At 40.0% G+C, this 11775-nt stretch overlaps 1 protein-coding gene across 1 annotated transcript; it reads right to left on the bottom strand.

The window, feature by feature from the left end:
• Positions 1 to 5757: 5757 nt before the first annotated feature.
• Positions 5758 to 9183, bottom strand: LOC135473962 (UDP-glucuronosyltransferase 2B10-like). The gene is made up of 2 exons (XM_064753934.1): positions 9145 to 9183; positions 5758 to 8249 (listed from the first exon to the last, which is right to left on the bottom strand). Exon 2 carries the CDS (start codon positions 8233 to 8235, stop codon positions 6685 to 6687), a length of 1551 nt encoding a protein of 516 aa, XP_064610004.1. The 5' UTR covers positions 8236 to 8249; positions 9145 to 9183; the 3' UTR covers positions 5758 to 6684.
• Positions 9184 to 11775: the final 2592 nt, after the last annotated feature.

Genomic DNA, 11775 nt, shown 5'->3' on the forward strand with positions numbered 1-11775 from the left:
GCTGAGCAAAGCTCGGCAGACGCTGTACTGTGGATTTGGTATCATCAGTATCTTTTCACAGTGCACCTGCCCGACATGATGTCCAAGCAGACACAGAGAGAACGAGAGAAGAATATTTCTGTACATCACAGGGCAATGACCTAAACAGAAAAAATTAACAAGCCTGAATTTTGAAGTCTTTTTCTTGAGTTTTGACTCAATGATTTATTTATCTAATTTGTGATTTTTTGCCATTCTCAAGAATATTTTGCTTATACCCACGGCGGTCTGCAGTGTGTTTTAAGGAACCCGCGACCATCCGCAGGTTGCTGGGAGAACTTCTCACGTGTGACTGGAGAGTAAGGCTGCATGAGATGGGCTTGAACTATAGACCACGATGGATGATGATCAGCAATGAACACATTTGAAATACAGAAATTAAAAGTTTTTTCCTACACGCACCTGTGTTAACCTCTAATAACTAGTTGCTCAGAGGTCAGGCAGTAAAGACAAAATTCCATCCAAAATTAAGGTTTTTAAAAAAAACATCTGATTAGATTCAGTGTCCATTGACCTAATAAATGCAAGTGATGTATGAATGCTTCAAAATGGGTTTTATCGACCACATTTGTGGCGTTAAAATCTTGAAAGCTTTATGTAAAACATGTACGTACTTAAACGGACAAAATAGCTATTCTGACCAGAAACTAAGTCAATAAGGATTAAAAAAAACTCCATAGCATTTGTATATTTTAGTTCACTTATTTTTGAAATAACTCCTGCAAATTGGCCATTGCCTTTTTCATATTATTGGCTTCAGATTTGTTTTCGATATACGTTTCATTATTTACATAGTGATTGTGGAAATTGATAGCGGTCGAGAAGAAAACTTCTGTTTAGGAACATTTTCAGCTCGTACAAAGAAATTGTAGCTACAATCGAGTGTAAACCCCACAACTGTTGCGTGTTATTGTAAAAATTAAAATCAAGTGAACAGATATGAGACTTTCACGGGTTACAACCGCAGTCGCACGGCAAATTACAGTCATAACTATTGGTGGTCTGTATTAACGAAATATATACCAAATGATAACTTGTTCTTGCCTTCTACAGTTCTACACCATAATGATTAGGCTCTTAACAACAGCAACATGTTCATATAGATCTTCGACTTATTTATTTATTTACTTGACTGGTGTTTTACGCCGTACTCAAGAATATTTCACTTACACGACGGCGGCCAGCTTTATGGTGGGTGGAAACCGGGCTGAGCCCGGGGGAAACCCACGACCATCCGCAGGTTACTGTCAGACCTATAGATCTTTGCACACCAAACTAAATTCAAAAATTACGAAACAGTCCAAGGCAAGCCTTTTAAGTATTTAACATTGAATTTGGGGGTAATTGTAAGTATTTACAACAGGGTCGACAAGGTTGTCATTTCTGATTGTAAGTTACGACTATCGTAGTTTACAATCCCTTCAATTCAATTCCTCTACTGCAGTACGTGGGAAGGTCTGCCAGCAACCTGAGGATGGCATGGGTTTCCCCCGGGTTCTGCCCGGTTTCCTCCCACCATAATGCTGGCCGCCGTCGCATAAGTAAAATATTCTTGAGTACGGCGTAAAACACCAATCAAATAAATAAATAATATCAAATGCAAGTCTGTCTAAATGCCGTTGTAGAGAAGCCTGCTTCTACAAAAGACGGAAAGTCGCTGTTGTCAGCCTGTTTCGCTCAATGTACAACAGGCTATCGTATAACGAAGCCTTTCCCAGAAATACGAATAGGGAATATTAACGAGCAGGAGTTTAAGCAGGAAACACCAATCAAATAAATAAATAAATACAATTCCTTCGTGTTAGAGCGGCTCTAGTACACACTTCATAACCAGCAACTTTGTACTATAACTTTACCAATACAAGAAACCGAACAATTTTCTAGACCTGTTTTTATAGATACATTTCTAGAGAAATGAGCTCAAAATGGATCCAGTTTCATCCTGTAATTCATCCTATATCCTGTATTGAAAAATACCCTGAGCCTAGCGTCAGAAACATTAAGAGGAAAACATTAAGATTTACGCACATACCTTTAGGAAGATATAATGTTACCCCTGTTACATGCGACAAAGGTTCCCACTGATGCAATGATGTTCATGCTATTGGAGTCATACCTATTATATATATATATACATATACATATATGCATAAACGGTGTCAGGTGTCTGTGTTGTTACTGGCCATATGTGTTTTCGATGTTTTTTATATGCTTTACTTTTCATTTATTATTATCATTATAATTATTGCCCAGGTTTTGACAGACAGACAGCCACGGCCATCGTTGTGACACTCACCAAAGGGGTTTTTTTTAACACCTTAGATCTCCGAGGCGGGGCCCGTTTGTGTTGTTTTAAGGTGTTTGTATATCAGATGTCATGAAAATGCACAATCCAAATGTATCAAGCTGTTACATGTACGTTACGCCTTCTCACTCCAGTGTTTCGCGTTTCTCCCTTCCAAAAATGTTAAGGCATATAGGGGATGTCGCTATAGGCTTGGGACACACCCATTAATTCTGCTGTGCGTGACCACGGAATGGATGACCACAGAGCGCATGACCAAAGAATACATGTACATGGCCACAGATGGCGTTCTGGACCACGGAATACATGCCCACAGAGTGCCAACCCACATGGACGAGCACAGGGCATCAACGTTTTTGCCAACAGAATCGAATTCCCTGTACAGCCACACAATTGAATGTTGCTGTGTTATTGTTACCGTTATCGTTCTCCATGCGTTATTAGACGTATTAATATTGTATGCGTGAGCGCGTGACAGTGTTGTGTTCAGTTCGCGTATGACGGGAGGCATCGACAGACCTCTGCATATGGGAATCAACCATTTTCGGTGGGTTTTCTCGAACCCATTTTTAAGACGAGCAAACCTTTGATGTTGGTAGTTTTCCTACAAATAAACAATGCCTGATCAATACAAGTGCCTGCTGGCAATTGCCAGATAATTTATTTAGATGTGTTTCTCTCGAGAGTGAAGAGCGGATGTTACTGAATCGTCTTATTTTCCACTGACCCTTTATGCCGTCCGTGCGCACCGGAAGTGCTCCTCGGGAGCTATGTACCGATATTTCTAAGAGGAGAAGCCATGCAATCCTGAACAGCACCATATTTGGACACAGAAAGATAAGGAATATGGCACTTGAATGGTCTGAAATGGTCCATGGCAAAAACACACCATGATGTGAAAACGAATAAGATCTTACAAATAACAGAGTACAAGCCCGAGGCCTATACATACACAAACCTGATGAGGGTGGACTGGATTTTTGCCCCTTAATAGTGTATCAATCCTAAAAACTGATACTTAATGATCAGTTAAGATTGTTTTTATGTACCAGTCGCCTATATGTATAACGCCCACCTAAACAGAAAAGGGCGCATTATTTGTGCTGTATGCAAAGCTCGCCATATGTACTTAAAGGGCGACGGAACGTTGTGTGGTTTGTGGTGCAAGAGGGGTGGAACTCTACTACTTGTACATCTAAACCAGTCTAGTATACGCGAGGATCGAAGGGCCGCCTTGGTCCCGGAAATTGTACTAAATAAACAAGTATTTCTAATAGGTGGACAACGGTTTTAGGCGATTTCTCAGTAGCGATTAAAATTATAACAAGTCGGAATAAATTAAATACTAATCAGTGCTTGTAGTAGTAGTAGTTCAAGTATCTGTGCCCTGTGTGTGTATTATAAATGTATATTGCATTTAATTCCAAGCCAAGAGTCCTAGAAGCGTGTATCTAATATCATCCAAGACTCTGCCCTCAGTGTAGTTTGTATCAAGGGTAACACAGACTCGCTTCCGTCAGTAGTGTAATTTGTTCTGGTGCACATTAATCTGTTCTTTCTTATCCTTAGCTGAAGTTCACTCTGTGTTTTGTTGAATGGTTTTTCAGATTTGAGTATAAAATGACAATTACCATATCGGTATATATATATATATCGGTACCATATCGGTATATAATTACCATATTGCTATTGCGCATCGGCACATATCAGATATCAAGCACTTTCTAACTGTTAATTATATTAGAGAGATCCTCTAGGTGTGTACGCATTAAAACAGATGACGAATTATATTACAATATTGCGCTTAAACTAATAAACTATCCCAGCCTATAGCCGAGGGGCCTCAGATGACCTTGATTTTCAGAAAGTGTAAAATTACGGATCATTCAGGCAGTTAAGTGGGACATGGGTTACTATTAAAAACACAGGGTACTTAGGTCGCCAGTAAGAGTTTTCAGAAGGGTTTTAGCGTCTCTTACATAAAAGAATGTCACCATAAAATGAAACTGAATGAATTTTGGCGGATCGATCCCCGGAGTAAAACCAGACATTGGCAACAAGGTAATAGTTGGCAAATGACCTGCTGAAATACGGTCTCTTGTCAATTTACCTTATAACTTGGGTTTTATTTATGTAAAAGTTTAATAGTAGCCAATTACACGCCCCCTATCGCGAGTATATAGACAAGTTACATGCAGTGACATAACTGGTGTAGAGGTACTCCAGATTGTTATATCACATTTAATACACGAACACATCAAACATTTAATATGTACGAACCCATACGAATACAGTTTTGCCACAAATTCCCAACAACAACAAAAGGCAGGAATGAACAACAAAATGTACAAATAGGAAAAAATTCTTCGCTGAAGTAATGCAACCTAAAGGAAAATGTATATTTTCTGATGGCTAGAAATAATGGCTGATAATTGTCTAGTCCTTGTTGTTCAAATAATTTAAAGTATCGTATGGGGCGCTACATCCGCCCTATTTATTAGTTTTGATTTTTAGTCTGCCATTGACAGCTCGCCAGTACAGCTGTAAAAACTGCCTACTTTGGCGTCGCGTAAAGTTACGTCGTGAGTATAGTACGCTTTTTCGCACCATTTTATCTGATTGTGAGAATTCCGTTGGACTCAGAAAGCTACTTTGATAATTGTTTGATGGGTATGAAAATATTCTGCTGGTACAAAAATATAGGTTTTAGCACCAAAAGTAATATTTGATGACATTTATTGGTCTCTAAAAAGTGCACTTTTTGGACGAAATGTTTGATCATTTATACTATGTTCCGATGCGTCTATGTATCTTTCCTTTTAGTCTCTTTGATGTTCAACTTTGTGTATAGTAGGAACATTCGAAGAAAAATATGATATACTCTAATTTTTGGTCTCTAGATTTGGTCCACTAGTCGCTTGATCAATTCAGCTCCGGTTTGCTCAGATTTAGTATAAATTCCATCATTGTTTTACGCCATACACAAGAATATTTTTTGTACGACGGCGGCTAGCATTATGGTGGTTCGAGACTTGTCTTTCCAATGTTGCTGGCAGGCCTTCCCACGTTGGACAGGTGAGGAAACCAGAATGAGCTGGAGTTGAACTCACAATTACCGCATTGGTGGCAGGCTCCTGGGTCATTGTGCTGTGGTAGATCGCTAACTACAGAGCCCCTCTCAGTCAGGAAGGTTGTTGCATCCGACTCTGCCCGAATAGGTGTAGTGAAAGACCTGACCGGAGTTGTAAATTTGAAATATACCTTGAATAAATCACAAACACCAATTAGGGCAACCAATATATATATGTATGCATTTTTAGGGTGAATTTTCCACCAGGCTTTATTAAATCAACAAAAATAGACAACCTTTGACTTTTGCTTTCTCAACCTTTAGAAATCTCGGAAAATCACTTAATTGTAGTCACTGGAAGTACATGTATATAAATGATGAAAACTCCAGCAATTGTCCTGACAAACAGAGGAATACTCCTGCAAAATGGCGGAGTTAGAGCCAGCTACTCCTACATGCGTTTGATCAGACCATACTGAGAATAATATAACAGATCAGTTACATGTATTTATAAACCTTAATAACCGTGAGAAATTAAAAAAACATCATCCATAACAATGATATGTTATGTGGGTCTATGGGAAAATATATAGACCACATCTCCACAATTTGTAAATGCACAACACCAATTACATCCATTACTGCACAGCATCTATATACATCTATGTACGTTATTTGTGGGAACCTTCAACGTAAAACATCCTCGGATTATTAGCATAGCCAGGTCATACGGACATTCCCCAATATTATCATTTTCGGATATTCCACTGATAGATGTTAATACCGCCTGGAGATTAATGAGTTTTCTGTTACTTTAATGTGACTTTCAACAATATTTTGCTTTCATAATAATCTTCAAGTGAAGTATGTCGATCCATAGTTGTTGCTACAGTGCTGCATCGCTGCAAACACAATTTTTGTTTTTTCTGAATGTTTTACACATTATTTTATCGCGTGTTTTTGGCTCTACGTGTGTGTCGAAACTTTAACTTTTAGTGTCATAGAGGGAGGAAGGATTTTCAGGTTTTGCGAGAGTCTGAAAATGCGTTTGTATTTACTTGCTGAACTATCTCTTGGGTGTTATTCCAGTTTCCCAACTTTGGATGTACCACGACAAATTACAAAGAAAAACACACGAGAAACCACAATAACTCTGAAAAGATCGCACAAAAATCCATGAACGGGAAACTCCATTAGCGGCATGCGGTGTTTAATTATTCGCAGTATCTCTGAAACTACGACGTAATGTACAGGACAACTGCGTAGTTGGTCAGTCGGATTTCACGCCTTTCTTAGCTCTTTTAAAAACTTTAGATTTCAGTTTGAAAAGACAGAAGCAAAACAACAGGAAGGGAGAGACGAGGGCAAACACAAGAATTGTTGACACTACTACCAGCTGTACCATTGCCCAATTCGCATCATCTGAAGCTAAAAGATGCTCAGCGCCATGTTTAATCACATGATCCACCCAGTACGCCGCTTTTTGACGGGGGTTCTGTTGTAAAGTATGGAAAAGCTTTGATAACTTCATGGTGTTTGCCAAGTACATTTTGTTGTGTATTATCTCAATCATAGCGTCGCGCAATTTGTCAGAAGTGAGAGAGTTCAATTCTAGCGTTTTCCCCACACCACGTCTGGCTACCCGTGCCCCAATCTGAACATGATCGTACATGACAGGCAGGCACAGAACCGGCACCCCGTGGTAAAGCGCTTCGTAAATCGCGTTCTTCCCACAGTGGTAAACGAGCATGCGAGTGTTGGGATGAGCCAGAATGTCGTTGACAGGCAACCACGTCTTCTTCATCATGGAGCCTTCCGTCTTGTTAACGTTGTGCTTCCATATAATTGGCATATTTACCTCAGAAATTGCTTTGTTAAATATTTCCTCCAGCTCATCTGGAAAGTGGGAATAACTTGAGCCCCCAAAGGCAATAAGAATCGCACCTCCTTTGGCCTTATTCAAAAACTGTTCAACGTCAGCAGGTAATGGTCTGGCCGGCTTCGTCATAATGCCTCCTATTAAAATAGAATTTGGGGGCCTGGGATGTGAATAACCGAGGATGGCGTCATCGTTCTCCAGGTATATTTGCGCACCAAACAGAAGGTCCACTGTCTGCTTTCTGGTAAGCTCTGGAGCAATGCGTTTCACGTGTTGCATGGGGACGTGATATATTGTGTATACGTATTTGAGAAACATAATCAGGGCATTTAGAGCCATATCCGCAGGAGCCATTATATCTGAAACTGGACTTATAACGTCTGGTTCCTTATGAGGTCTGAAGGATTGTCGACCGGGCCAGTGGAGCAAAACGTCTCCGTAAATAGCGAATGGAATTTTTAACACATATGGTATGACGGCGTAGCAAGAGTTACATAGGGCACCGTCCATCACAACGAAATCAAAGTTTCCCTCTTTGATCTGTCGGAAAGCGTCTCCGTCTCCAAGCGCTGTCCTACAGATGATTTCTTGACCTTCAGCCATGTGTAGGACGGCACGGAATGATTTCGCCCAAGCATTGCTTACCATAACCTTCCTCATGAATTCCCGCCATTTTGCCATCTCCTTCTGAAAGTCCAGGCCCGTGGGTTTGTAGGTTATGACTTTTGTCTTGTTATCACCTGGACACAGGGCATGAAAGCCTTGCAGTTGATAGACCGTCACATCGTGGCCCTTCAGGATCAGGTCATCGGTCATGCTGAGCAAAGCTCGGCAGACGCTGTACTGTGGATTTGGAATCATCAGTATCTTCTCACAGCGCACCTGCCCGACATGATGTCCAAGCAGACACAGAGAGAACGAGAGAAGAATATTTCTGTACATCACAGGGCAATGACCTAAACAAAAAAAATTAACAAGCTTGAATTTTGAAGTCTTTTTCTTGAGTTCCGACGCAGTAGCCCGCAGTGATTTATTTATCTAATTTGTATATTTCACTTATACAAACGGCGATACGCAATATTGTCTGAAGAAACCCACGACCATCCGCAGGTTGCTGGGAGAACTTCTCACGTGTGACTGGAGAGTAAGGCAGCATGAGATGGACTTGAACTATAGGCCACGGCGGATAATGATCCGCAATGAACACATTTGAAAGACAAAAATAGAGTTTTATTCCCATGTGAACCTGTTTTAAACTCTAATACTGGCATTAGTTTTGTTTTCGATATAAGTTTCAACAATAAAGTAGAACCTGATAGTGTTAGTTATTATGTTTGGTTAAGAGGGGATACGAAGTATTTACATGCTGACTGTGGAAATCGATAAAGGTCGAGAAGAAAACTTATGCTTCAAGTACATTTTCCGCTCGTACAAAGGGATTGTAGCTACCATCGAGTATAAACCGTATAACTGTTGCAAGTTATTGTAAAAAAAATGAACTGATATGAAACTTTCACGAGTTACGACCGCAATCGTACGGCAAATGACAGTCGTACCAAGTAATAACTTGTTTTTGCCTTCCACAGTTCTACACCATAATGCTTCGGCTCTTAACAACAGCAACATGTGTTTAAAGTTCTCGTAATATCTTTGAAGACAATTCGATCTTCGCATACCAAAATATGTTCAAAATTACGAAACAGTCCAAGGCAAGCCTTTTATGTATTTAACATTGAATCTGGGGGTAATTGTAAGTATTTACAACAGAGTCGATCAGATTGTAATTTCTGAATGTAATTTACGACTATCGTAGTTTACAATCCCTTCGTGTTAGAAGATATACACACATACCTTTAGGAAGATAGAATGTTACCCCGGATACATGCGACAAAGGTTCCAAAGCATGCACTGAGGTTCATTCTGTTTGAGTCATACATATATATCTATAAACGGTGTCACGCTGGCAATGGAACAGTCCAGGGGGCTGTGTTGTTACAGGCCATATGTGTTTTGAATAATTTTGGTGTCTTGTTTTCTCAAAGAAATGTGGTATCGTTGTTGTTATTGTCCAGCTTTTGACAGACAGACAGCCACGCCCATCGTGAATATTCAAATACAAAATAAACGTGGGGTTTCCTGGCAGAAAGGAATGGGACCGTTCAGACAAACTAGTCGTAACAGGTGGCAAAATTAGAATATAGACATACATGCACTATAGGCATAATTGCACAATTCTTTGAGCCACCCAGGTAGAGTACATTAAACAAAGAAGCTCTACGCCCCTCCGAGCAAGGAGAACAAAGTGCACGGAGGGGCGTAGGGCTGATGAGGAAGGGGGAGGGGGGTTGCTCGCTTTGCCGTAACTGTGTCCCGTGTGACAACGTGCTGTTCTTTTATCAGGCCCAGCTGGCTATAGTCCGGACACTCTGGAAATCCACTGCTGCAGTGGATAAGCTCCATGCTGAGGTCCGAGCTATGAATGCCATAAACAGCGGGCAAACTCGGATATAATCCTACCTCCGGTGGTTGCTACCATGAATGGTTTCTTTGACAAATTATCTGGCTTGCTTGACCATTATCTTTGCAGGGAAATGGTGTTGTGTTTTCATTTCGCGTTGCCAAACTATTGCCTGTATTGAACACATGGAAAAATTGATCTTCCTTCACGCATACATTTTGCTGTTTTTGTTGTTGCTGGCACATGGGTTTCTAGAGTTTGACAATGATGGGAAGAAAGTTCTCCTGTCATGCGTGCCATGACCTGAAACTCTTTCTGTAAGCGCCTATTGAAAGCGTGAGGTCCATAGGTCTACCCCACAAAACTTGAAATTACAGAGTTATTATTTCACTACAATTGTTATAATTCTATGAAAGTATGTAGCAGAACAGATGGGTGTTTTAACAATTATTTATAAGTTTACAATATACATGTGTAGATTTCCTGAAACTTATGTCAGTTGTGATTTGGCTTGATCTTCACAACCTGTCTTATGTGGCCAACTGTCATATGAGGTCTTCCTTCACAGGTTTGACTGTAGACTTGTAACTGATATTCTTCACTATTTAGTGCTTTCAGGAAAAAAAACCCCAAAAAGTGCATTTATGATAAAATAAATGTTGTGACTCAAAGTACAAGTAATTTACAAACAGTGCATACTTCGGCTGACAGCTTGTGTGGTTCAGCATGTGTTGTTTAACGGGAAACCGCACCGCCTTCATCATACACGCCTCGCTACCAATCCAACCTTCACTCCCCCAACGCCCACCCACCCCACGTACCCCACCTCAACACCATTTTGTGAGTATCTACAGGTACATACTCAGAATATATTGCATACAATACGTTCACAATCAAATATATAATATAGTTCAATTATAAATACATGCGTCCTCGATGTCTATGTCAATAGATATAATAACACAGAGATTTACTTATTTATTTGATTGGTGTTTTACGCCGTATTTCACTTATACGACGGCGGCCAGCATTATGCTGGGTGGAAACCCACGACCACCCGCAGGTTGCTGGAAGACCTTCTCACGTACGGACTTAGAGGAAGCCAGCATGAGCTGGACTTGAACTCACAGCGACCGCATTGGTGAGAGGCGCCTGGGTCATTACGCTGCGCTAGCGCGCTAACCAACTTAGCCACGGAGGCCCCCACAGAGATATAATTACATGTATACATGTAGTTATCATCTTCGTGCTGGGATACAAACTTACCTGAACGGAAAACAACGTGTTCACCGTTAGTTCTTCTCTTTATTGGGCAGTCCAGTTTGAGAGAAAAGTGTTCACTGCTGACTGTCCTTATAAAGACACAGAGAACAGGTGTCAACTACGACGTGTCGCTTCAGGTTACGCTTGTGTTGTGTTCCCTATGGTGACCTAATCTCTAATCACCGTCTGATTAGACATGGTAACCACAGGGCTACTGATTATTAAACAAACCCAAATTAAGGCAGGGCCTGCAGGCTTGCACTGATTTCAACAATGTACCTAATAAATCAATAAGTCTTACGCATTTAGCATGACAAAATAATTCACACTTATTTTTACGTCTTAATTGTTAAAAATAAGATCATATTGGTATATAGAAATACACAATTAATTCATATGTGTATACCCACTTGATACGCATATGAAGATACAATAATTCTTTACTTTAATATATACATGTTATACCTATCTGATACCACAATTTCTTCACATGTTCCTATGAACATAGAATAATTCTTTACATCAATATATTCATGTAATACTAACCTATACCGATATGTGCATATGCACGTAAAATCATACAATAATTCTTTATATTAATATAATTATATAATACATAATTGGTTTAGGCAGAATTTTTTTACCTAATTCTGCTGAAGCGATGAAGATAGGGGGCGTGCTGTTTGCTGCTATGAAACATCTACATGAGCAGTTAGAATTAATTTTTTTCTAAGGCAAAATAGCACGACCCCGCATTTAAC

This window comes from Liolophura sinensis, chromosome 8, assembly GCF_032854445.1.
Source record: "Liolophura sinensis isolate JHLJ2023 chromosome 8, CUHK_Ljap_v2, whole genome shotgun sequence".
Taxonomy (NCBI): Eukaryota; Metazoa; Mollusca; class Polyplacophora; order Chitonida; family Chitonidae; genus Liolophura; species Liolophura sinensis.